Raw genomic sequence first — 26,983 nt, 5'->3', positions numbered from 1 at the left:
CTGCTCTGCCACAGGTTTAGAGATAGCCTTTCTGGTGGGATCTGAGGACACAAGACTGGCTGTGGGACAGAGGGATTGTGGGGAGGTAAGACATGGATTGACAGTGAGCCTAAGGGAGCTTGAACTCAAGGGCCTCTCTTGGGCCCCTTCCAGGTCCCCAAGGGCCCTATCAGTGTCATCACATAATCATAAGTTTTTGTAAATGATGAAAGCAAAAGTTATTTTGACTACAATCAGTTCAGATGACCACTGTCATGTTCACTCCAACTCCCCCTTCTTCACACGTTCCTCTGTGTCAGGTGGCTTTTGTTCACCTGAGTAAGAAGTTGGCTTGAGTGAGAAGGTTCCTATGTGGTCTGCAGTCACATCGTGTATTCTTAGGGTTGTCCCACCAGCTCAGGAATAAAATATATTTTAAAAAAATAATATGGAGCATGTTCTTAAATGAAATAATTATGAACTTCAGAAGAAACAAAAGTTGTGCAAGAAAGGAAATGTGATCAGATGATCCTACTTGGCTCAGCATTTACCACTGTTGACACAGCCATAGCTGATACACATTCTGAATTATGATTTAAATAGAAATTGTTGTAGACTCATCTACAGGGTAGAACTAAATAATGTCAACAATTGGTAAAGATATATCCATTTATGTGTGCATTATCTAGAAATTCAGATGTCAATACTGGAAGAAAGAGCTAATAAACAGAGAGTGGTTTCTCTAAAGAGCAGGAGTGGCTTTTTCTAGGCTCACAAGACTTTAAGTTGCATGTATTATTACTTCCATAATTTATTTTACTTCATGTCAATCATGTACATTTAGAAGGAGAGATCCCAGAAAATTTTGCAACTGATAATCAGGAAGTCTTTACCTATCACAGGCTTAGAAGCAAAATTTGCTTGAAATATTATATGTGAAAATATACAAAAATCCCAACTCCTTATATGCCACAGGGAATGATTAACTAACATAGGGCACATCCATATTTTGGAATTCTCCACCCTTGCTAAGTTCCACGGGAATAGCAAAGATTGGATCAAAGTCCACAAGGCACGGGAAAGTGGGAAAAGCCGCTGGGTAGTGAAGTGCAGTATTGCAAACGTGCATATACGCAGGGCACACCCAACAGGAAACCTTTTATGTCAGCTTGACCGGGCCACAGGGTGCCTGGAAGTTGGGTCAGTCCTATTCTGGGTGTGTCTGGGAGGGTGTTTTCCATGAGAGGAACATTTGAATGGGGAAAGCAGATTGCTCTCCCCAAGGGGGTGGGCCTCATCCCCCCAGGTGAAGCCCTGCACGAGCCAGAAGACTGAGAGCCCCAGAGAGTTCTTCCTGCCTGACCCCCTCCAATGGGGACATTGGCCTCTTCCTGCCTTTGGACTCAGGGGAACATCACCCCCTGGGTGTTTGGTCTGCTGCCTTTGTCATTCCGCCATCCAGAGGCTCCCCTGGGCCTCCAGCTTGCCTGCTCACCGCAGGCCTTGGGTCTTGTCAGCCTCCATAATCACAGGAGCCAATTCCCTGTAATAAATCTGTGTGTGTGTGTGTGTGTGTGTGTGTGTGTGTGTGTCTTTAAAACAGTTTTCACTGAGTGTAGATAGTACTTTTGTAATAAGAATAAAAGAAAAAGTTAGTTGCTTAAAGGCCCTTCTCAGATTGGCTCTGGGATGATCTCGGGGGGTGAAGGCTGCCCACGTGGACATGTCGGGGGACACCCTGTGCTGGAGTCCGTCTAGATCTGTTTGGGTCAAAAGGAGGCAGCCACGCTGAACACAGCGGAAACGTGTGCCACCCGTCCCCTCTCTTAGCGAATGTTCCTCAGCGGCCTCGCGGCCCACGCCACAGCTCCCAGGCTGAGGGAGTGGGGTGCCCCGAAGCCTCTTCGGGAGGAGATGCCAATGCAGGGAAGGGGCCTCCTCCAGGCGCCCCTCGGGCTGTGGGCAGCCCCCGCAGCGGCCCAGCCAGCTCCTTCCCGCACCCCCAGCCCCCAGCCCCGGGCCTTCCCTGGATGCTCCTGCTCCAAGCTCTTCCCTCCCCTCCCTGATCCGGGTCCCTCAGGACTGGGGACCCAGGAGCAGCTGTCTAGGACTAAACTTTCTCCCAGACCCTCTGCGCCCCCTCTTCTTTGCGCCCTGCATTTCCCAGGTCCAAATAACCAGTCCACACAGAGTGTCAAGCATCGGTTTCTTCTTTTCCTACTCCACGGAGGAGGCTGGAAGTGACAATCCTCACAGTGAGTAGCAGAAGGAGGCGGGATCTGTGTCCCCGGGGTCTGAGATTCTTAAACCACTGTGTTCCATCTTCCCTCAACTCCTCCCCATGCCTCTGACTATTCTTCCTTTCTTCCAAATCCCCAGGAGAGAAGCTGGGAGCAGGGTAGGGGTGGGGTGCAGGTGGAGATCTGCTGGGGTCAGGGCTCCTAGCCGGTGATGTTGAGTGTCATCTCACACGCCCACTGTTGCACCCGCAGGCAGTAATCGTCGTTCCAGCGCCCATCCTCCCGGATTTCGGCACAGTCTTCATCTACATCGTCTTTGTGCCCCTTCCAGTTATTTGGTTGACCGACACCCCAGTTCCTAGGAATGCAGGACAGAGCTCAGACTCTGACCACTCATCCCAGCACCCCTCACCCCACCTCGGAAAAGCAGAGCCTTGGAGGGTTCAGGGAGCAGAGGCTGCAGCCTGGGAGGCTGGAGGGGAGAGGGCTGGGGAATTGGGTCCCTAAGGATGGGTCGGGCGGGGAGGAGGCACTTACTTGTAGCTGTTCCCATAGTCTGTGCCGTCCACCCACCTCCAGGAGCCACCACTCTCAATGAGACCTATCCAGGTGTGAAAGGGATTCGAGTGCTGTGCAATGAAGTTCTGGAAAACAGGTGGAATGGAGCGTCTAGTCCCTTGTGCTCCGTGCAGGCATTAGCTGTGGGCCTCAGCCTGCCCCAGCCTGCCCTGCCCCAAGGTGAAGCATCAGCTCCCAGCAGAACCAGGTCCTCGCCGTTTCCTTGGTAACCTTAGCTATTGTTTCGAGATAATTTACTGGGCTAAAGCCCATGCTATGTGCTTCAGGGGTATCATTTTATTTAACCCTCAGAAGCTCTCTAATGCTTCTGACTTAAGGACCTCGCGGTGGTTGGTAAAGCCCCAAAAGTCAGTGCAGTGCTGAGTTTGTGACGCTGCCCCCATCCCGCCCCCCCCTCATTCTCAACCCCTGGCTGCTACCTGGACTCTATTCCTCCCCTTGTCTTCTGCCCACAACCTCAAACTCGGGATCCTGACTCTGGCCCCTGTGCCTGCTGCCCCGACGCAGCCGTCGGTGTCACCTGCCCCTGAGGGCCTTCTGCCCTGCTCCTGCTTCTGTGTAGCTGTCATCTCCAGAGGTTCACCGGGTCCTGGGGCTTCCAATCGGACCCACTGCCCGGAGCCCCAGGATGACTTAGCTACAAGGGGACTGGCTGTCGGTGCTGAAAATTGGAGGCTGCCCTGGCATGAGGGAGAGTGTGGAGAAAGCAGACGGATGGTTGACCAACATCCACACCCAGCCGTTAGTTCCCTTTGGCAGCGTGTGTAGGGTCTCCAACTGCAGTTGGGGGGAAATTCCTAATTCCACTCTCACCTCCTGGAGACACAACTAAGATGACAGCCAGTCACCTCCTCAGAGGGCAGACACGGGAGCATCCAGGAATCCTAGAATCCTGCACATAGGATCATGTCCTGTGCATGATGGAGTGTCCTGAGAGGCTGTTCCCAAATTCGGAGGAGTCAGCACAGGTGGAGGGAAAGTGCCTGGAGACAAGATCTTCTAGTTGCTGCTGCCTGCTGTCCTAGTCCCCTCTTCCCATCACTACCAGCAGCTGAATAACGGAACTAAGAGTGCAAATCACCAAAACCCAGGCCTCTGTGTCAAAGACTGATGGGAGGAATCAAATAGGGCCAGGTGATCAGAGAAGACAGTCCAGGAGAATTCATCTCCCAATTCATGGTAAGTCACAGGCAAGAAAGAATGGTGCCCATTCATAAAAGTGGCAGAGGTGCAAATGATCATGGAACTGACGCAAAAATACAGAGGAGGAAGAGGAGGAGGAAAAAAGAACTGTGATATGAATAGACACTCCATTCCACTTGTTTTCCAGATATGAATATCACAGTTCTTTTTCCCTCCTCCTCTTCTTCCTCTTCCTCCTCTTTATTTTTGTGTAAGTTCCATGATCATTTGCACCTCTGCCACTTTTATGCATGGGCACCATTCTTTGTTGCCTGTGATTTACCATGAATTGGGAGGTGAAAAAAGAGAGGTGAAAAATATACTTTGAATGACAGGCATGTTTTAGAACAGAGGGCGATGTTGGAGAACAACTTCTTTACAGCCTCAAAAAAAAATAAAAATTGAAGAGGAGATGAATGCCATAAAATATCAAGGAGGATATTGAAAAAGTAAGATCACACAATATAAGAAGTAAAGCAAATAAATGCAAGAGCAAATTTCAGATATATAAAACAACCCAGGAACTCAGCAGGGAACCAAGTCTGAGACATGAAAGACGGGCCTGAGAAAAGGACCCAGAATGCAGAGGGAAAGAGCAAGATGGAAAGAACAGCAGCAAGATGGTGGCTGTGGAGGCAGACAATGGGCATCCTTTTGGGTGACGTGTTCCAGAGAAAAAGAGAACAAGTGGACAAGAAAAAAAAAAATGTTCACATACACGACTCCAGAAAGTCTTCTCAAAAGTTAGAAAACCGAAGTTTACACATTAAAAGGACTCCCCTGGCCTCAGAGCAAAAGTATAGCATGAGCAACCATGTTATATATCTGGATGAGATTTACAAAATTAAAAGATAGAAAACAGGACAACTCTTCAGGCAACAACACTTAAGGAATCGAGGAGAGAAAAGAATGAGCCTTATAAACGTCCAAGTAGCTAAGGAACTAGATCTTCACTGTTCTCAACACAGAAAAGAAATGATAATTATGTGACAAGAGAAAGGTGGTAGCTAACTCCACTGTAGTAATGATATCGCGATATGTAAACGTACCAAACCAACATTGTGTAACCTCAAATTTATACAATGTTATATGTTGGTTAAATCTCAATTTTAAAAAGAAAGAATGAGGTATGTGAATAAGTGTGCCGGTTTCCTCATCTTTCATATGGAAAGTTACATAAACTCCTTGCTTTTTTTTGAAGCCAATGCTTTTCAGCCCATCACTGAAAGTTATAAAAGGAATCACTCGTATAACTAAGAATAAGCTACATCTAGTTCAAAATACCACAGGGAAAGAAGACAAAAAGAATACATCTCACACAACAAATGTAAACAGAAAAAAAAAGACAGATTACGATTAAGCATAGCTATTAGAAATAAATGAGATGCACACCTGTTAAAAGACTCATTCAATTTAAAAAAAATAAAAAACAAAACTTAAGCACAACCTATAGGAAAAATACCTTAAAGTTGGCTGCACAGAAGCATCAGTTGGGGTAACTTTAAAAAATCTTAATGCTCCAGAGGAACCCAAGGTTAATGAAACCAGAATCTTTAAACTCGTCAAGTATAAAGGTGCATAATCCAGAGCCAAGGCTGAGAAGCCTTAATCCAAAACAGAGACTCACAGGTTGGAAATGAAAAGATGGGCAGAGTTACATTCAGCCAATGCGAGGGAACAGAAATCAAGGTCCGTTCTATTTGTGTCACATAAAGATGAATTCAAGGCAAAAGCATTAAAGCAGACACTGACATTCACGTCAGAATGATGAAGGGACAGGTCCGCCACGAAGTTGTATCATCAAGAACTTGGGCGCCAGCTCACAGAGCACTGACATCTTGGGTTGGTCCACATGAAACCGACATTTGTGTGGGTCCAAATGGATTGAAACAGGCGATTTCAATCTGGTTGGTAAAGCCAAATAGGCTTGTAATTATTCAGGCAACACGTGGTAGTGAAAACACTGGCGGAGGAGGCAGAGTGGCTCTGAAGTCTGGCTCCATCCTGACTTGCTAGCTGCCTGGCAAGTCCCTTAACTTCCCTGTTCCTCAGTTCCCTCATTTCTCCCTTCCCCAAAGTGGGGATGATAAGAGGACCTACCCTTATATTTAAAAATAAATAAATAAAAAGGCCCTGGCTGGTTTGGCTCAGTGGATAGAGCGTCGACCTGCGGACTGAGGGGTCCCGGGTTCGATTCCGGTCAAGGGCATTTACCTTGGTTGTGGGCACATCCCCAGTGGGAGGTGTGCAGGAGGCAGCTGATCGATGTTTCTCTCTCATCGATGTTTCTGACTCTCTATCCCCCTCCCTTCCTCTCTGTAAAAATCAATAAAAATATATTAAAAAAAAAAAAAAAGAGGACCTACCTAGTAGGGTTGTGAGGATTACGGGAGTGAATATATATGAAAGTGCCTGTCACATAGTAAGGACTCAGTAAATGTTACCATGAATAGCCTGTGTGTGTGTGTGTGTGTGTGTGTGTGTGTGTGTGTGTGTGTAAAGCCCCACCTATTCTAAGAGGCTGGCTCTTCCCTGTGGACGTTGGTGTTTGGGGTTGTGGTGTGGAGGTGGCAGTGGGCAGGTGAGACCTGGAGAGCCTTGGAGGGACCCAGTAACCCCATGTCCCTGGGAATCCCGCCTACTCTGCTCCTCTCACCCAACTGGCCGCCACAGCACAGGCAGCCACAGCGAGAAGGGCTCTCAGTGCCCCCGCGATCTGCACCGAGTCCTGCCTCTAGTTGGTTCATCTTGTCTTGCGTTGTGTCTCCCGACCTGCTCCTCATCCGCTGCTCACCTGGCTCCTGCCCCTTTGCCCGAGCTCCTGGCTGTAATCCCCCATCTCTTAGACCAGGGGCTGCTCCATTGTGAACCGCCCGGGTCCTGCCAGCCTGCTGCTTCGGGACTCTTCCCCGGGTTAAAAAATAATAAAGCACCGGACCCAGCGCCCAGGGTTCGCCTTCCAGGCGCCTCCTGCCTGGGGCGGGGCGGCTTCACCTGCTCCTCTCTGGAGTTGATGATGACCAGGTGGGCGTTCTGCAGCCGGCAGGACTGCTCAGCCTGCGGCCAGGTGGATCCAGAGCGAGAAAACCAGTAGCAGCTGCCTTCATACTCCAGCCAGCCGATGGGGCAGCAGGCATTTTGAGAGTCTGAGGTGGGAGTGGGGAGGTTCTGAGATGCTGCCCAGTGACACATGGGCAGGATGTGGGGCTGGGCGCTGCCCTACACACCACTCACCATTGCTCTTGAGCGCAGCCATCTGACAATGCAGGGTGTGCACGTCTCTGACCAGTTGCTGGACTCTCAGGTGCATTTCAGAATAACCTGGGACACACAGAAGGGCAGTGGGGACAATGCAGGGGGCCCAGCTGAGGGCCCCCCATGCCCTCCCACCACATCAGGCCCAGGGGCAGGGGAGAAGGGGCCTGACCTGCTTGGAGTTCCTGCTGCTCTTTCTCCAGCTTGCTCTCCAGAGAAAACACCTTGTCATTCAAGCTACGGGCTGGAGGGGAGGGCACTCAGCACCCCTGGCTGCGCCCACCCCACCTCTGTCCTGAGAGCCCAGCCCCCGCCCTTGCACACGCACTCCTGGAGGGCCTCTCACCTGCTTGCAGTTGCTGCTCCTGGTTTTCCACCACAGCTTTCAGAGATGTTATTGTTGCTTGCAAACTGCCACCTGGAGGACATGGGGACTCAGTGCTCCTGACTCAGCACCCCACTCCCATCCAGAGCCCCTTCCAGCCAGGCTCACCCTGGGAATGCAGTGCCTGGACCTCAGCCACCGTGCTGGAAGTGAAGTTGCTGAAAGATGCTCTCAGGGTCTCCAGGTCCCTCCGCATATTGGCATCTGATCAGGCAGGTGGGACCATGAGTGCTAAGCTTGGTCAGTCCTCTCTGTGCTGGCACTGAGCAGGGCACTGGACATACATTGGCTCATTGGGTCCTCACAGCCACCCGACTTCAAGGGACAGGCACTGCTGTTATCCAAGCTTGCAGAGGAGGACACTCAGGCTTCCAGAGGTTATGCACTTGGACTACATTACCCATGAGTAAGTAACAGAGCCAGCAGCCGTCTTTACCCACCATGATCATCATCAGTGCCTGGATTACTGTCCCCCACTATCGCCCCCATCCCTGCCCATCCTGTGACACTCACTTTTGGACCCAATCACGCAGATACCAGACATCAGGAGAAAGATGAGGCCCAGAGAGATCAGAAGGGGGAAGGGTCCAAAGCAGAGATGCTGCAGGAAGGCTGGGGGAGGAGGCAGCCCTGCAAGAGGAGAGGACATCAGGACATGGAGGTCTGGCACAGGAGAGACACAGGGGAGGAGGAGAGGGCCACGGGGACCTGTCAGGGATGGAGGCTGATGCAAGTAAATCTGGGGGGAGGCTTGTGGTTTAGGGGATTCCCAGGCCTCTGACCCTTCATGAACCAGTATAAATCCTCAGTCACATGGGCTCCCACCCCTATGGCAACACATGATGGCAATACGTGGGAGAGGGGGCAGGAGGGCACAGAGTGAGTTGGGGCAACCAGGCCCTCAGCAGACTCATGTTTGTCTGTATTGTCAGGTTAGTGCATGCTTTCCTTTCCAAATACGACTCTTCAGTCTCCCCCAGTGCAAATGCTCATGCCCTCCCTGAGAGTATCGGCCACCAGGCTGCTGTATTTCTCTCTGACTCTGTCTTTCTGGGGACCTTGAATCCTCTTCATACTGAAGCCCCCAGGGTCTGGGGTCTGACCCCTTCAGATTGGGGGACCCCAGCAGTGCACATGGTAGAGGTGCAGAGATGCTGTGACTGCAGAAATCCTTATAAGCACATTAAGAGGGTATTTTAGGAGATACCCCTTCTCCTTTCTTCTTACCATTTTTAATCCCCCAGCTTTTCTTCTCACTCTCCAAGGACTGGAGGTCTTCATACTTCACTGGCATCCTTGGACCAACGCTGAGGCTGTCCGAGCTGAAATGGAGGCAGGGCCAGTGACCAGCGAGGCTGGAGATAGGAGACAGGGGAGGCTGGGACTAGGTTAGAGCTGAGGTCAGGCTGGAGTTGAGGTAAGAGAAGAAGTTCAGGTTGAGGATGAACCAGGGGTTAGGGATAAGAATGGAATGGGCCTGGGTTTGCAGCAGAGGTTGGAAGTGAGGTCAGGATTGGTCTTTGGGCTGGGATTGGGTTGAATGTGGGATTGAAGGTAAAGGCAAAGTTGGAGCTAAAGGTATTACTAGGACTGGGTCTTACATTAGGGCTGCAATTAAGGCTGCATCTCCTCCTAGAACGGGGGTCAATAGTCATGTGGATGCCATGGATGGCGTGGGGCCTAAACTCGGCCCTGAAGTTGGAAATAGAAGAGAGTTGAAGCTCAACTTTGGGTTGGGGCTGATGTTAAGATTCATGTTGACTTTGGGGTTGAGACTGTGGTTGGGGGTTAAAGAAGGAATTGGTGTTTGTAATGGGGTTAGGGTTGGAGCTAGGCTGGGGCTGAAGATGGGGCTGGAGATGGGCTGCAGATGGGGCTCAGTGTGAGTCTCAGTTTGTGATCGAGGTTTGGCTGCCAAAGTTCAATCTGAATCCAGCTGAGTGAATAGAGTCTAACGTCTCCATCAGGTCATTGAATCTCTAAGCTGCCCTTTTATATCTCTTCCTATTCAGTTCCACTTCAGACCCACAGCCCCCTCTCCCTGCTTTCTCTAACTCCCTCCCTGTCCCCTCGGTCTCACCTGCATTCCCAGGTTACCTGTGCAAAGTCTGGAGGCTGTGAGTCTTGGGTTTGCCGAGCAGCAATGAGTAGAGTTGGGTAAAACAAAATCCTGGAGAGTGGGGTAGAGGTGCCTGAGGAGGAGTCAGGTCAGTGGCTGGAGTCCTGCTGGTCTCTGTGTCTGAAAGCCCAGGAGTCTATCATCTGGGAACTCCCGTTTCCTCCACTTTGGGCAGTAAGCAATAATCGGATCACAAGCTGAGGCTGCATGTTTGGGGTGTTAGATATCAAGCCAGCTTTGCTCTCCTCCTCCAGGGCGTGTCTCCTCCCTTTCCGCTTCTTTTCAGTTTTTCTGACTTCTTCATTTTTGGTGTTTGGGAGAGGAGTCCTCTGACACACTCCCTTCACTTCCTGCATCTGATTTCCTGGAGTTGTTGGTGTCTCCATCATGGCTTACCCAGGCCAGGCCTTGTTCAGTCGTGGCCTAACTTGCTGGTGTCTGACCTTTCTCTGGGACCTCAGCTCTCAAGCTCCCCCAGCTCTTGCCTAGCTCTCTTCACTCCACTCAATGGGAGGGAAGAAAGTGAAGAAGAGCAGGATTCCTGGCCAGATTGGAAGCGGAGGAGCTGAGGAAAGGAACAAACTTCATTGATTATCAAATTTCTGATGGGGATCGTGCCAGACACTTGCTGAAAATTCACCATTTAGTTCCTACCAGAATCGTGGGAGGCACGATGGGTGATTAGTGTTATTGTAAAAGTACATTTGACCTTGTGGACCCCTGACAGGGTCTCAGGGACCTTAAGGAGCTGACGGTCCACACATTGAGAGCCCTGGTGTAAAGTAAGTGATACTTCATAATGACCTTTTATTCAGCCATATGGACAAGTTATTCTAGAAGTTTTTTTTTTAAAATACCAGCTTCTTGCATCTTAAGGTGTCAATGATTAGAGAAAATTATGTCAAAACATTTTATTTTCCTGCATGTATTATATTTTTGAATGTATATATTATATTTTTAAAGTCAGTTGAAATGTATTTAACTCATTAATGAGGGGGTCAACAGCACGGTCCCACGCTGGCTCTTCTATGCATTTGTTATCCAAAGTTATGCCAGACTCTCTTCTGCAAAAGGACTTTGGTTCAAAGAGGATCAAACTGCTCTTGGGCGATCATGTAAAGTTTTCCAAGTTACTTCTGGAAACCAAGACTCTTAGGTAAGGAGCAGATGAGATGGAGAAAAGAATGGGGTGACACTATACTAGTTTGAACTACTCTTAGGGTCCTATATTAGAAGGACTTTTGGATTATAAACTACAGGAGATCTCTGGATTTAAGTGATGCAACAAGACCATTCCGTAGACAAGGGTGTCTCATATGGCCCATTATGGGTTGAACTGTGACCTCTAAAAAAATATGTTGAAGTCCTTAACCCCAGGACCTGTGAATGTCACTTCTGGAAACAGGGTAGTTGCAGATGTAATTAGTTGAGGTCCTACTAGTGTAGGGTGGGCCTTTACTCCAATATGACTGGGGTCCACATGAGAGGAGACACAGACACACAAGGGAGAAGGCCATGTGACCATGGAGGCAGGCTGAAGCGCTGCAGCTGCAAACCAAAGAATGCCAAGGGTCGCCCCAACAGCACTGGAAGCTAGGGAGACCCAAAGAGGGGCTCTGCCCTACAGCTTTCAGAGGGAGCATAGCTTCCAGCTTCCAGAAGTGTGAGGCCATGCATTTCTGTTGCTTCTGTGGACTTCTGTTACGGCAGCCCTGGAAAACCAATATGTGACTCAAGGGCAGGGAAGTGGCTGAAGCCCTGAGACAGACTGGAAAGGGGGAGCTGGACCCCTGAGGTCCACCATCTGCCTTATTCCTCTTTCTCACTGCAGATCATCATTTTCTCCTCTTTGGCCAACACTCCCCATGGTCATTTCCACTTCCTTCCTACGCAGGTCTGGGCCACCAAGCAGTCCAGGGTGGTCCCTTCTCCCCTTACTACCGAGAGCTAACTTATGACTGGTTTAAACCTAATGGGGAACACCCTCTCTCTTTTATGGGTATTGGTTTAAGGGAAGACGTGTGACTTGGTTTTGGCCCAGGACACTTGAGGATCTGGAAACCTGCTGCGGCTTCTGGAAAAGATTTTCCTCCCGGATGAAAAAAGAACGGCATCTACTAGTAAAGGAGGAGCCCTGCTTGCTGCCTTCTTGCTGTGGATGTTTCCCTGTTGAGGACATGATGTTTGGAGCAGTGGCAGCTGTCCCATGTCTATGAAGGGAAAGCCAAGAGTCTGGAGTCTATTTAACTACTGTGGCAGTGTGAATGCACCATGACCCTTTGGGGGAAGGCAGAGAGCTGGGTGTTTAGAGGACCCAATACCGGCCTAAGGCTGTAGTCTGAGTACAGTGGTCTGCACACCCTGCTTCTCATCTGGAATGAAAATATTCACTTCTCTTAGAGTTAACCTACTTGTAATTTAGGTGGGGGGTGAAGGACCAGAATCTGAACAGAATCTGAAGAAAATGTATGAATCATTGGCTAGAAAGGAAGACAAATGCCTCCAGTTGTGCCCCCAGAATTATTAGGATTTGAAATGTCAGAATGAGTCACAGCTGATCATGTTTTGTAAGTGAAAAAGCAACTCCATTGTGTATTATTATTCAAGTGGTGCATGATTACCTCATGGGGGCGGATGGGAACAGTCTATTGCCATTTAAGAGAATGGTTTCAGAACGAGGAAAGAAAGCCATTAAGTAAATCACCATAAGCCATGCACAAGCCTCCTGACTCTATCCCTTTCCCATGGGTTGACTGAGAATAAGGGGCAAGACACTACCCCCTTCTATACACAGAGACAAAGCCACTACTGCCTACAATCAGCCAATTCAGAAATTACCACCTACACTCTCCAGGTTTATACCTTGGCCATGCTGAACTACAGCTAGGAATGGAGTGGTTCTGTCCTAGGAGATCATAAGGAACAGAATGCTTATTATAAACTAGGCTGCCTTAAACAGCTATAAGAAATTTTATAGATGGCAACTGTAAAAAAGACTAAAAATAATTGTTCTCTTCTGTAAGCAAAACTGTTCGTTGACCTATGTTCTGCTGGAGTCCTCACCGGATTCAGTAAATGGACATCAGTGAATGGGAAATAACCTAATTTGCATTACACTTCTCTGCCATCTGACCACTCACGTTAATCCTGAGACCTTTACCAGTTCACTGACCACCAATCAGAGCCAGTCCTGAGGTGGATGAAGGTCTATACTTTTCAACATAAGGGACTGGGACTAAGCCCTTCTTGCCTTTGCTGTTCTCATTCCTCCACTGCTCTTCAGGTGTTTCCTGGATTCTCAGGCAAATCTGCATCCCACTCATTAAAGTCAAAGAGGGGCTGGGTCACACCCCCTCTGGCTCTTCCTGCCTGAGAATGACCCCACTTCCCTGCCTGGTCCTGGAAACTGGTCTCTCAACATTGTAGTGTTTAAATAGTGCATTCTGTAGAATTCCAATAAGTAGGCAATTAATCACACACCTGATCTTCTGTTTGAAATCTTCTGTTTTAACCCTAAGTGCTGGGTACTCAGGGGATAAATCAGCTCTCTTCAAGGACAACAAGGACTCAACCCAGCTACTCCACTCCTCGGAGAGAAGCTGCCCATCTTGACCATCTCACCACCAGTCCCCGGACCCACTGCACAGTGGGCCAGCTCAGGTCTAGCCTCACTATTGTGTGTGAAATGGCGGTGCAGCTGTAAGCACTCCTCACTGGAGAGCTCTCTAGTCCTTTAGTTTCTTTTTTCTTATTCATCTTTTAAAACTCTCTTCTACTGATTATATATGCTTATTTTGTATTTTCTCAACATCTCCAACATCTAATTTCTACACAGGTTTATTCTGGTTGATATTTTTGCTGACTTTCTTTCCTGTTTTGTTTTGTGTTTTGTGGTGTGTTTTTTGTTTGTTTGTTTTCACCATAGCTCTTAGTTTTTAGAACTTTGTCTTCTGAAATTCTTTCAGGTCTGGTCTGGTGTATTCCTATAGAAAGGATTTGTGTTTGCTTCTGCTAAGTGCCTGAGGTCCTACCAGGCTGAGATTACTTTAAATAAATCATTCAGCTGGATGTTTCTTGGACCTCACATGAAGTGTGAGGTACTCTGATCCTCCAACTGGTCTCCCTGCCTCCAGCTGGCCCCAGCAGTCAATTCTTTTTACTGAAGCAGAGTGGTTGATTTTTTTCAAATCTGCCCTGGCAGGTGCGTCATCCCATGCACCAAAGGGTTCAATTCCCCATTGCATCGAAGCACATATCAGGTTGTGGGTTTGATCCTGTCAGGGCGCATGCAGGAGGCAACCGATTGATGTTTCTCTCTGATCTCGATATTTCTCTCTCTCTCCTCTCAATGAAAAATGTTTTTAAAAAATCAAGTCAGATCTGTTCACAAAGGCTCCCCATAGCCCTCAGGACAAACTCCAGACTCCTTAGCCAGGAGCACAAGGCTCCTTATCATTTGAATCCAGCCTGAAAACCATGTCTTCAGAACTCTCTTTGTATACTTAGCTCCAGCCCACGAGAAGGGAAATGACTGAAGTATGTATGTATGTATGTATGTATGTATGTATTTACTGCTACTATATTGATGCTCACTTCATCCCAGACATTATGTCAGGTCCTTTATAAAGAGTGTGGGTGTTCTTCTTGTTCCTTGTGCATCTGTGTGGTGGAAGAGGAAGAAGCTTGTGGTCAAAATCAGAGGGAACAAATCACGTTAACAATAGTAAACAACATGTCCCTACCAGAGTCCTAGGAATGGACCCCTCCAGAGTAATCTCTGGTTTTCCAACCTCTCCAAGTCCTTCAGGCACCAACGGGGAGTTCATAAGTGGTTTGGTCAACACTTTTGGCTTCCTATGCAACACTGATTCTTTTGGGAGTCAATAAACTTCTTCAGGTCTGTCACATTTCTAAAAGCACTCAGAAAGCTTTAACCCTAAGTGCTGGGTACTCAGGGGATAAGTCAGCTCTCTTCAAGGACAACAGGGAAATAAGCCCAGAAACCACAAGCCATCTAAGAACAGCCAAGCTTTATGTTCCATGAACTCAGGCTCTGATGTTACCCCACCTTGCTGCTCACTGGCCATGTCCTGGAACATCTGCACATGAGCCTTTGAGTAAGCTCAGGACCCATAAATCAGGATGCCTCTCCTAGGCAGCTGGTTGACCAGATGCCCAAGGCCTTGCCCTCACCTCTCGGTAGGCCTATGCAGTTGTGCCTTCCTGCCAGGCCCAGCCACCACACTCTTCAAACTAAGCAATAGGCATCAGACTCACAAACGTGCTTTACACTAGGATCGGTCATACTTCAAGACTCTTGGTTGTGAATCAAGAAAGAGAGATGTGACCAGAACTTGAGCAGAGATGGATAAAGCCTGGAAAAGTTATTTGTCTGAATGGGACAGAGAGAAGGAACCTTTAAGAAGAGAGGCTGCCCACAAATTAAATTGCTTTGATGTTAGGGAGAAGGCTTTGCAAAGGACATGGCATTGAAGTGCTGACGGGGGCAGAGGAGATTGGAGGCAGAGAAGAGGAGCTCTGTTCAGAAGAAAGGACACTGAAAGGAAAAGACCTTGTGCACGGACAAGAGGAGGTTTGTGTGGTATTAGCAGCAGCAGCCATAGCCTTTTCAGTTCCCGGACCCTCCCAGTGGCTTCAGGACTTTCCCAGGGCTCAGTCATCCTCATCCCACTCCTTCCAGTGTCCACACAGGGCATTCCTCTTGAGGAAAGAGAACAGACCTTAACACCTCTGCCTTGTACACGTGAGACCTCCAGAATGTCTAGTTTACGTGCCTCCAGCTGCAGGAAGACCTGGTGTCTGACTCCCTGTCTCCTCCCACCTTGGCTTTCGGTCCTGGTTGACATGATTCAGCTGGGAGGCAGATTCTGGACCGCTGTAGCAGATCTGGGTGTTGTCAAGAGAGTCCCCTGAGAGGCTGGGTCCCTTTAAATCAGATGTGTGGTCCCAGGCTGGGGCTGGAAAGACAGACAATGTACCCTGAAAATTGAGAGGTAGCTAAAAGGTTGGTTACTGCAGAGAGAAATGACAGACCTCACCCCTTGCCCCTGCTGGTGTGAGTCCCCTTGTCAAATCAAGACATGAGGAGCGCAGGGAACTGGACTGAAGTAGACATGAAGGCCAGCTGTGGCCAGAAAATGGGAGGAAATGAAATGGAAGGGGAACTCCATTTGTAAAGTGCCTACCATGTGGCTGGAGTTGGTCCTTTCCAAGCATTATTTCACTAAAGTCTCATCAACAATCTAAATGCCTAGAAAATGTTGGCATTAAGAACCAAGAACTATGGCCCTGGTCTGTGTGGCTCAGTTGGTTAGAACGTCATCCTGTGCACCAAAGGGTTGCGGGTTTGATTCCAGTCACAGCACAGGCTCAGGTTGCGGGTTCAATCCCTGGTCTGGGCTGGTGCAATCTGGACTGGTGTGGAGGCAGCCAATCGATGTTTCTCTTTCTCTTTCTTTCTCTCCCTCTCCATCTCCCTTCCTCTATCTCTAAGAATTAATAAAAAGCATATCCCCAGATGAGTATTTAAAACAAATCAAGAACTATGTTTTTAACACGTCCAACTTGCTTTTGCAGGATGCATGCACACTGCGGTCTCCATTCAAATCCCATCCCCATCCTGACAACCTGTTTTTAGTGGACATTTTGGGCTGCCATGCACCTCACATTCTTCCTTTGTTTGAGAAATTCCCAATAGTATTATTATATTCATTTCACTTTATTCAGTTATGATGGACATGTCCTACCTTATTATTTCTGATGGGAGGCAAAACTCATCCTACCTGCAGACACTGAAAACACCAGGGGCTCACTTTCCTGGTGTCCCTACCAGCTAGGATGAGAGCACATGACCAAGGTTCAGTTGGTCAGGAATACGGGCCCTGGACTTGGATTTAGAGCTAAGGGTGAATGAAGCAGAGAAGGGGTTCTGAGCAGCAGCAATTTCTAGGCCCTGTGAATGCAGAGGGCCAGCAGCGACATCTAATGGTGACAGCAGTGGTGCTGGCCACCCATTTAGCCCTGTGGCAGTCTGTGTTCCTGCCAAACCTAGTTCTGCAGCATTCTTGATCATTCTGAGAGGTACCCAGTAAATGCTGTAATCAATCAGTTCTCTCTCTAAACAGTTCTTTGGAATGAGTGCCTAAGGCTGACAGCTAAGAACTTTGACACAGATATTGGCCAAAATTCCAGAACCAGAAAATGCCAGATAAGACACACAGACCAAGCTATCATTCAGAATTGAAGGTCAAATAAAGAGCTTCACAGATGAGAAAAAGCTAAAGGAGTTCATCACCGCCAAACCAGTATTATATGAAATGCTGAAAGGTACTCTTTAAGGAGAGCAAGAAGAAGAAAAAGGTAAAGATAAAAATTATGAACAACAAATACATATCTATCAACAAGTGAATCAAAAAATCAAGTGAATAAAAAATCTGAGGAACAGAATAAACTGGTGAATATAATAGAATCAGAGGCATAGAAAGGGAGTGGACTGACAATTCTCGGGGGGAAAGGGGTGTGGGGGGTGCAGGAAGAGACTGGACAAAAATCGTACATCTATGGATGAGGACAGTGTGTGTGGGGGGGAATAAGGGCAGAGGGTGGGGTGGGAACCAGGTGGAGGGTAGCTATGGGGGGAAAAAGAGGAACAATTGTAATAATCTGAACAATAAAGATTTATTTTAAAAAAAAAAGTCACACAGACCAGGTTCAAATACTTTAGTGGGGTGCTCCCCTCACTATCCTGATCCCCTGTCCTGGAGACAGCTGTCTGGAAAGATCCAAGAGCTCGAGGCTCCAGACCTTCAGCACTTAAGGGGACTAGGGAGGTGGCAGGGGGAGGGGCGAGTGGGGGATGACAGAGAGAAGGGATGGAGACTGAATTGGAAGAGGCACTGGAAGACTTGGTAGTGGGGGTAAGAGAGAAGTAATGGGGGTAGAACTCCCAGCCCATCCCAGGTCTTGGCTCCAGTCTAGCTCCAGCCTCGGCTGTCTCATCTGTGCCAACTTCAACCTGACCATGGCCTCTTCCAGCCCCAATCCCAGCAGACTACGTACCCAGTCTCAGTTCCAACGCAAGGTTCAGGAGACCCAGCTTGGTCCTCCATTTATGTGTGGTCATCCAAGCAGACTGTCCCCTCTACACAGTGAGCCCCAGTGTCCTGAGTGGAGGGCTGGCTTTACCTTCTCGCTTTATTACCCGCCCCCATTTCAGAGCATCTCCACAGATGTGCTCCCCTGACCCAAAAACACAAACCCTGAGCTTATGATCTCATCCTCTTCCCAGGTCATGTTTTTCTTCCACTTTTCCAGACCCTGGTTCTGGACTTGGAGATCTATGCTAACCTCCCATGGCATGGTCTCTGGGGGAGCTGGGGAAGGACAGGTTTCTGGTGGGTGAGGGGTGAGAGGCAGCTCTATTAGGCACTTAGAAGCCCAAGACCAGCTGAGCCAAACACCAGAAAGTCTCATCCTTTTGTGAAGCTCAAATAGAGCTGTTTCCTGCGGGTAATGCCATCCGTCTTTGCCGGCCCCCTTCCCTCCCATCTGCAGAGGAGCCCCCAGTGGGTGTACCCAAGGAATGGCTAGGCTTAGTTCAGGGCTTCCCCAAGGTTGCCGATCCCTGAGGCCCCCAAACCTCCCATGGGACAGGTGCTCCCATGAGAAAACCCCAGAGCAGTTTGGGTTCACAAACATAGAAACACCCCTGATCCTGTAGTCCCCAAAGCAAATTATGCACAGACCTTGACCCTCTCTTTTGATCCCCCTGCAGACACTACCTGGCTCAGCATCTGCTTCTGCGGCTTTCAGGTGGGCAAGCATCAGCAGTTTGGTCCACCAGCAATCCCTTCTTGTAGAATAAAGTAGGGTGCAAAATTCCACATAAATTTTCAGTGTCAAGCAAGATGTATCAGAGACATGTCCTACACATAAAAGGTCTATAACCCCAGACTCTCCTGACCCCTCTGACTTAGAAATGAGTCCTCTTTCCTCTGTGTTCAGCTTTTAATGTCAGTGAATATTAGTCAATGCTACGTCAGTGGGCATTTTTTTTTGAGAAGTATCGGTCTCTGGGAAAACATCTACATTTCTTAGCCTGGCCTGCAAGACCTTTCGTGATGGGACCCTCTGCCCCTGCAGCTTCATTCTACATTGTCCTCCTACACGCTCTCTGTCCTCCGCACGGTGGCTATTTACAGCGCCCCAAACAATAAACAAGGTGCCAAGCTGGCTCATGCCTTTGTGATTTTTCCATAGGCTGCTCCCTTCGCCTGGAGTGCCCCTGCCCACACATCCATCTGGCAAACTCCTCCTCATCCTTCAAGACCCAGCTCAAATGGCTCCTCTTCTGTGGAGCCACCCCAGCAGGCCCCAGCAGAATGAGTCAGTTCCTACCATGCAGCACTCTGTGATGTCTGTGTCTCTCTCCTAGCGTTGAGATTTCTTTATTTCACTTTTTCCCTCTAATTGGATTGTGAGAGCTTGGAGGGGAGAGACTGTATCATTCATATTTGTATCCCTAGCATAGCATCTGGCATGATAGGTATCTATAAATATGTTGTATGAACAAATGAACAAAACTTACTGAGGTTCCTTTCTTCTCTTTTATTTTTAGAGTCAAGATAGGGAGACCAGCATTTTCTTATAAACTTTTGGAAATGCTAAGAAAACCACTCACCACATAGAAAAAAAAAATTCCATTTAACCTCTTTTTGTAGCCATTCACATCTTATAAGTAGTGTAGTTCTACTGAGAACTCACCAGGCCAATGAGTTTCTTTGACCTTGAAGCATGAAGATATAGCCAGGTGGCAAAATCACGGTGATGCTTGAAGGGTCGAGTCAGGTTCCTCCAAGTCACAATAGCAGCAATATGGGCGGACACATGTCATGTTCCAGGCACCACTTTAGGCTCTTTTTAATACATGTATACATAGTGACTCATTTAATCCTCATAAAAACCCGATCATGTAGCTACTATTACTATTCCCATTTTAGAGATGAGAAAACTGAGGCACAGAGAGATTGAGTAACTTGCTCACAATCATACAGCTAATAAGCGGCTGAGATGGGATTCAAGCTAAGAAGTGTAGCTTGGAAATCTATTCTCCTAACCTCAACGCTACATTAGCTCATTGAGCAAAAGTATAGTGAGGGTAATTTTGGCTGAGAATGTGGGGGACATGAGGTAGAAGGGGAATGTGCTTTTTCACAACCAATCACCCCAGGTCCAGGCTCCGGGATGTCCTCTGGGTTCGTAAGTATCCTTTGAAGGTGCTCAGCATAACCCTATAGAACTCCCAGACCCAGAGGGCCCAGGCTCCTCTTTGACTGTCTTGCATTTTCGCTTCACTGTGGAGCGGGAGAGGTTTGTTTCCGGGACTACATTCAGCTTGGAACAGAATCCTCACCACCCATCTCAGGAAGTGGGCTCCCTGCCCTCCTGGTGGCTGAGGATCTGCTGGCTCCGCCTCCCAGGTGCCTTTCACAACAGCAACCTGGGCTAGGAAAACCAGTGAGGCCACTTTTCTAGGGTGTATTTGGCAGGAACTTAAACTTTCAAGGACTCTGTGCCCCCCCCCCCCCCCCCCCAGGACAAGCAGAGGGCACACATATGCAAACATTTAGGAGGGAGAAAAAGACAGGCATGTCCTTGGAGAGGGTGAGCACTCTGGCGGATGGAAGGGAGTGTGAGAAAGGAGAGGGTAATGGAATGGAAAAGTATTCTGGGTCTACTTTTGGTTGTGAAAGGCCTTATACCCAAAGAAGAGAAATTTGATTCTTTTCCTCCTGTAGGCAGTGGAGAGCCATCAAAGGTCATGCTGTATTTGTTAGGTTTACAGTTTCACTACTTAAGAAGCTGTTTGTGTGTGTTTTTTCTTTAGCTGCAGATATTTGTCAGCAATTAGGAAACACTGCCATCATGTGGCTTTTGGGAGGTACATGCTCCAAACAGTAACTTACCTAATTTTCTGATATTGTTTAAGAATGAAACCAAAGAACACATCTCTGATTTAAATAGCTGAAGTATAGCAATGGCGATCTTCATTCTAATGTAAAAAGGATGCTTTTACTAAAAAGTTTTGCACAGCAAAGGAAATCATCAACAAAATGAAAAGACAGTTACTGAATGGAGAACATAGCCCCAATGATACATCTGATAAGGTGTTAATATCCAAAAGTTATAAAGAACTCATGCAACTCAACACCAAGAAAACAAACGATCCAATTAAAAACTAGCAAAGGACCTGAATAGACACTTCTCCAAAGAGGACATACAGATGGTCAATAGACATATGAAAAGATGCTCAATGTCAATAATCATCAGAGAAATGCAAATTAAAACCACAATGAGCCCTGACTGGTTTGGCTCAGTGGATAGAGCATCGGCCTGCAGACTGAAGGGTCCCAGGTTCGATTCCGGTCAAGGGCATGTACCTTGGTTGCGGGCACATCCCCAGTGAGGGGTGTGCAGGAGGCAGCTGATTGATGTCTCTCTCTATCCCTCTCCCTTCCTCGCTGTAAAAATCAATAAAATATATATATTTAAAAAAACCACAATGGGATATCACCTCAGACCTATCAGAATGGCTACCATCAATAAATCAACAAATAACAAGTGTTGGTGAGGATATGGAGAAAAAGGAACCCTTATGCACTGTTGGTAGGAATGCAGATGGTGCAGCCACTGTGGAAAACAGTATGAAGGTTTCTCAAAGAATTAAAAACGGAACTGCCTTTTGACCTGGTGATCCCACTTCTAGGAATATATCCTAAGAAACCTGAAATACTAATTTGAAAGAATATATGCACCCTCTATGTTCCTTGCAGCATTATTTACAACAGCCAAGATCTGGAAACAGCCCAAATGCCCATTAGTAGATGAGTGGATTAAAAAAACTGTGGTACATTTACACAATGGAATACTACTTAGCTGTAAAACAGAAGGAAATCTTACTTTTTGTGACAGCATGGATGAACCTAAAGATTATTATGCTGAGTGAAATAAGCCAGTGAGAGAAAGACAAATACCACATGATCTTACTTATATGTGAAACCTAATGAACAAAATAAAAACAGAGGCATGGATGCATGGAACAGACTGACAGCTGATGAAAGGTGAAGGGATTAAGCAAAACACACACACACACACACACACACACACACACACACACACACCTCACACACAGACACAATGACAGTGTTGTTATAGCCAGAGGGATGGGGGGTGGTGGTTAGTGGAGGTGGGCAATGGGGGTATAAATGGGGATGGAAAGAGACTTCGCTTTGGATAATGGACACACAATGTTGAGTTGTACACTTGAAACCTGTATGGTTTTGTGAACCAATGTCACCCCAATAAATTCTTTTTAAAAGCTGTGGTACATATATGTAATGGAATATTACTAGACCAATATAAAGAATATAAACAAACAAACAAACAAAACAGAAACAGACTCATAGGTACAAAGAACAAACTGATGGGTGCCAGAGAGGAGGGAGTGTTGGGGGACTGTGTGAAAAAGGTGTAATTACAGAATACTCATGGGATGTAAAGTACAGCATAGGACAGTGGTCGGCAAACTCATTAGTCAATAGAGCCAAATATCAACAGTACAACGATTGAAATTTCTTTTGAGAGCCAAATTTTTTAAACTTAAACTTCTTCTAACGCCACTTCTTCAAAATAGACTCGCCCAGGCCGTGGTATTTTTTTTTAAATATTTTTTATTGATTTTTTACAAAGAGGAAGAGAGAGGGATAGAGAGTCAGAAACACCGATGAGAGAGAAACATCAATCAGCCCTTGACCGGAATCAAACCTGGGACCCTTGAGTCCGCAGGCCGATGTTCTATCCACTGAGCCAAACCTGTTTCGGCCAGGCTGTGGTATTTTGTGGAAGAGCCACACTCAAGGGGCCAAAGAGCCACATGTGGCTCGCGAACCACAGTTTGCCAACCACGGGCATAGGGAATATAGTCAATAATACTGTACTATGCATGGTGCCAAGTGGAAATATCAGGAGAACACATCATAAAGTATACGATTTTTGCCCTGGCCGGGTAGCTCAGTTAGTTAGAGTGTCGTCCCAATAGGCCAAGGTTGCGGGTTCGATCCCTAATTAGGGCACATACAAGAAGCAACCAATGAATGCATAAATAAGTGGAACAATAAATCTCTCTCTCCCCCTCTCTCTCTCAAATCAATTTTTAAAAAAGTATATGGTTATCTAACCACTATACTGTATACATGAAACTAACACAAAATAATGTTAAATGTAAAAAATATATGTACTTTTGATTAGATGAAAAAAACCCTACACATTGCTTAGAATTGCCCAAATTACACTAATGGTAATCTAATTAAAAATAAAAAAATTTAAAGGATACAATTAATAAAGGTTTTAATAAATCAGTACCTGAGCCCTGGCCAGGTAGCTCAGTTGGTTAAAGCATTGTCCTGATACACCAAGGTTGCAGGTTCAATCCCTGGACAGGCCACATACAAGAATCAACCAATGAATGCATAAATAAGTGGAACAACAAGTCAATCTCTCTCTCTCTCTCTCTCTCTCTCTCTCTCTTTCTCTCAACTCAGTAAATAAATTTAAAATTTTTTAATTAAAAAAAATCAGTACCAGGGTTCACTTCTCAGATTTCTTACTTTGTTTTTAAAATTCTAATCTCTAATCTTTAGCGATTCTGATGGCAAAGATCCTTCCTATTCTTCCAGTGCCCCCTATCTTAGAATCATAAATTCTCTGGCTCCGAAAAGGCTGCCTTTCCAGGCCAGTTTGGCATCAAACGGTCTCCAGGCCATTCCTTTCCACTGTGGCAGATTCTGTTTCAGTCCTAGGTCTATTCTTCTCGTTAATCCTGACCTGAGGATATTTTTCCCCATTGAATTTTAGACAGATTGGAAGGGAGGGGAGAGTGCAGAAAGAGAAACATCTCTCACATCGATTGGTTGCCTCCCACATGTGACCGACCTGGCCTGGGGACTGAGCCTGCAAAGGAGGTATAAGCCTTTGAATGGAATCAAACCCGGGATCCTTCAGTCCGGGCCGACACTCGAACCAATGAACCAAACCAGCCAGGGCTACTCTCCTTGTATGGTCCCACCGTTGGACGGTCCCAAAATTTACATACATATTTCCACCACCTTTTAGCTGTGTGGTTTGGGCAAGCCACCTAATCTCTGGAAGGTCCAATGACTTCACCTGTAGAATGAACATGACACCATCTTCACAGGGCTATTGTGAGGATGAAAGGGTGACATGTGTGAAGAGTGCCTGGCACATCACAGCTCCTCAGAATAAGGGAGTCCTTCTTCCTCCCCTAAGTCCTTGAGGGCATGTTATTGTTGGGCACACAACAAGCACTCAGTGGAGGTCTGTGATTTGATATCCAAGATTTACTGGTCTTCCAGCAACGTTTTCTACTCAGCCCTGTTTCAGTGCGTTGCTACCTACCTTGTGCTTGCTGGGGACTGCAGTCACGTATCTCCTCGGTGCGCAGCAGGCAGCAGGTGCTTGATCTGGGCAGGTGCGTGGCATTCATTCCTGGCTGCTCCCTTTTCCTGAGCTTGGGGTGTGTGTGTGTGTGTGTGTGTGTGTGTGTGTGTGTGTGTGTGTGTAAAACTTAATCCCCGTGAGACTCAGTGTCTGACCTCACCCTGGGCCCGCTGATTGGCTGTCTCTGCTGCACGCCCCCCCCCTCCCTCCCCAACACAGCATCCCAGGTGGCTCAGGCCCCGCGGTGATCTCTGTTTACCGAGAGCCGGTCCAAGTGGGGCTCCATCTCCGCACTCGCTCCCCTCGGCACCTCGGTCCCCCCCGCCAGCCTCAGAAGCGGGAAGAAACCAGACCGAGCCATTCTTCGCCCGTTCCCCCACCGCCCGGAGGGGTCGGGTAAGGAGTAGGGGGTGTGGGGGAAGGGGGAGTTCCAGGGATATCCCGTCACCCGTTCGGGTATCTCGCGGATAACTCGCCGACCCAGGAGTTGCATCCCTAGGCCCAACCCCCGCCCCCTCTGCCCCTCCCCGTCGTGCTCCAGGTGACCCCCCCTCCCCCCCCCAAAAAAAAGCAGCCAGGAGCTGGATCTCAGGTCCCTAGAGGAAGCACAGACATGGAGACTTCACTCCACGTGTTCCTTTCTCCCCAGACGGTGATGACCCCCAAGCCTGCCGGAACCCTGGACGGAAGCCCGGACGGGGGCTGGGGCTGGGTGGTGGCGGCCTCGGCCTTCCTGGTGAATGGGCTCTCCTACGGGCTGTTACGGTCCCTGGGCCTCGCCCTCCCCGATATCGCTGAGCACTTTGACCGCACCTCTCAGGACACAGCGTGGGTCAGCGCCCTGGCCCTGGCCGTGCAGCAGGCAGCCAGTGAGGCCCCCCTCGCCCCGAGGTGGGGGGCCGGAACCGGGACGGAGGGGCCGTGAGTGCAGTGGTGGGGTACCCACCTGCTTGCCAGATAAGCTGAGAAAGGACGACAGGTGGCACCAAGTTCCAGAACAGAGTGGGTTGAGGCTTAGAGGGGGAGCTAGGAGGCTGGGGGAGGAGCGTTAGGCCCGGCAGACAGCCAATGAGGAGCGTTGGCGTTGAGGGTTAGGGCGTGTCTCCCCCTTGGCTCCGCCTCCTTCTAGGTCCAGTGGGCAGCGCCCTGAGCACCCGCTGGGGGGCGCGCCCCGTAGTGATGATTGGGGGCCTCCTCACCTCGCTCGGCTTCCTCTGCTCGGCTTTCGCGGGAAGTCTGCTGCACCTCTACCTTGCCCTGGGCGTCCTCGCTGGTAGGGGGGCGATACTTCGGTCCTTCAGGGGTGGTGGGGGAGACAGGAGGTTGTTGGGGGCCGGAGGCCAGCTGTGCGGTGGTGGTGGTGGGTGTCCTTCCAAGAGCAGGGCTGGGATTGCTGAGCCCAGTCTTTTATCTTTTAAACACGTGACTTTATTTTTAATAAAACATGGCTAACATACAACGTATTAGTTTCAGACCTACAACACAGTTACTCAGCATTTGCATACCTAACGGTGACCCCAGTCCTATGCGTCCGCAGGCTCCGGCTGGGCCCTGGTGTTCGCCCCGGCCCTGGGGACCCTCTCCCGCTACTTCTCCCGCCGGCGAGTCCTGGCCGTGGGGCTGGCACTGACGGGCAACGGAGCCTCCTCGCTGCTCCTGGCGCCTGCCTTGCAGCTCCTCCTGGACACTTTCGGCTGGCGGGGCGCCCTGCTCCTCCTGGGCGCCATCACCCTCCACCTCACCCCCTGTGGTGCCCTGCTGAGACCCCTGGAGCTCCCCGGCGACCCCCCCGCCCCACCCCGCGGGCTCTTCGCCGCCCTGGGCCTGGGTCTCTTCGCACGCCCAGCCTTCTTAGTGTTTGCTCTGGGCACAGCCCTGGTTGGGGGCGGGTACTTCGTCCCCTACGTGCATCTGGCCCCGCACGCTTTAGACCGGGGCCTCGGGGGGTACAGGGCAGCGCTGGTGGTGGCAGTGGCCGCGGTGGCGGATGCGGGCGCCCGGCTGGTCTGCGGGTGGGTGGCGGACCAGGGCTGGGTGCCCCTCCCGCGGCTGCTGGCGGTGTTCGGGGCTCTGACGGGGCTGGGGCTGCTGGCCGTGGGGCTGGTGCCGGTGGTAGGGAGCGAGGAGGCCTGGGGGGGCTCCCTGCTGGCTGCGGCCGGGGCCTACGGGCTGAGCGCAGGCAGTTACGCCCCGCTGGTGTTCGGGGTGCTCCCTGGGCTGGTGGGCATCGGCGGTGTAGTACAGGCCACGGGTCTGGTGATGCTGCTGATGAGCCTCGGGGGGCTTCTGGGCCCTCCGCTGTCAGGTAAGGGCCTGACTGAGCCAGCAGATCCTCCCCGCCCCCGCCCGTCTCCTGGGGTCCGAGGCCTCTAAACTCCTTTCCCCTTCCTCTCAGGCTTCCTAAGGGATGAGACCGGAGACTTCACGGCCTCCTTCCTCGTGTGTGGCTCCTTCGTCCTCTCAGGCAGCTCCGTCTACATGGGGCTGCCTGGGGCGCTGCCCTCCTGCCGGCCGGCTTCACCTCCAGCCACCCCACCCCCTGAGAGGGGGGAGCTGCTCCCAGCTCCACAGGTGGCCCTGCTGCCCCCAGGAGGCCCTCGTGCCACTGCGGACACCTCCTGTTGACCATCTTCTTCTGGTTTGAGCCCCGCCCTCAATAAAAAATTTCCAATGTTTCTGCAAGCTCCAATTGTTAGCCCATCTAGGACG

At 49.1% G+C, this 26,983-nt stretch overlaps 2 protein-coding genes across 4 annotated transcripts; one reads left to right on the top strand and one right to left on the bottom strand.

Moving 5' to 3' along the window:
- Positions 1 to 2,176: 2,176 nt before the first annotated feature.
- On the bottom strand, positions 2,177 to 10,037 carry LOC307115651 (C-type lectin domain family 10 member A-like). 3 transcript variants are annotated; one of them, XM_079798954.1, is made up of 10 exons: positions 9,718 to 10,037; positions 8,848 to 8,975; positions 8,134 to 8,250; positions 7,729 to 7,824; positions 7,582 to 7,653; positions 7,408 to 7,479; positions 7,215 to 7,301; positions 6,975 to 7,126; positions 2,757 to 2,863; positions 2,177 to 2,577 (listed from the first exon to the last, which is right to left on the bottom strand). In XM_079798954.1, exons 2-10 carry the CDS (start codon positions 8,912 to 8,914, stop codon positions 2,421 to 2,423), a joined length of 927 nt encoding a protein of 308 aa, XP_079655080.1. In that variant the 5' UTR covers positions 8,915 to 8,975; positions 9,718 to 10,037; the 3' UTR covers positions 2,177 to 2,420. The 3 variants fall into 3 exon arrangements, with proteins under 3 accessions (XP_079655080.1, XP_079655079.1, XP_079655081.1); XM_079798953.1 differs by having other exon boundaries at positions 8,848 to 8,942; positions 9,718 to 10,035; XM_079798955.1 differs by lacking the exon at positions 8,134 to 8,250 and having other exon boundaries at positions 8,848 to 8,942.
- Positions 10,038 to 24,536: 14,499 nt separating this feature from the next.
- SLC16A11 (solute carrier family 16 member 11) lies at positions 24,537 to 26,899 on the top strand (the record flags this gene model as incomplete). The annotated part of the gene is made up of 5 exons (XM_079798917.1): positions 24,537 to 24,670; positions 24,924 to 25,143; positions 25,404 to 25,547; positions 25,812 to 26,579; positions 26,670 to 26,899. Exons 2-5 carry the CDS (start codon positions 24,930 to 24,932, stop codon positions 26,897 to 26,899), a joined length of 1,356 nt encoding a protein of 451 aa, XP_079655043.1. The 5' UTR covers positions 24,537 to 24,670; positions 24,924 to 24,929.
- Between the last annotated feature and the right edge of the window lie 84 nt (positions 26,900 to 26,983).

This window comes from Cnephaeus nilssonii (assembly GCF_951640355.1).
Source record: "Cnephaeus nilssonii genome assembly, chromosome: 19".
Taxonomy (NCBI): domain Eukaryota; kingdom Metazoa; phylum Chordata; class Mammalia; order Chiroptera; family Vespertilionidae; genus Cnephaeus; species Cnephaeus nilssonii.
Note: the sequence above shows the minus strand (reverse complement) of the source record. Positions and strands in the feature narration are given on the sequence as shown.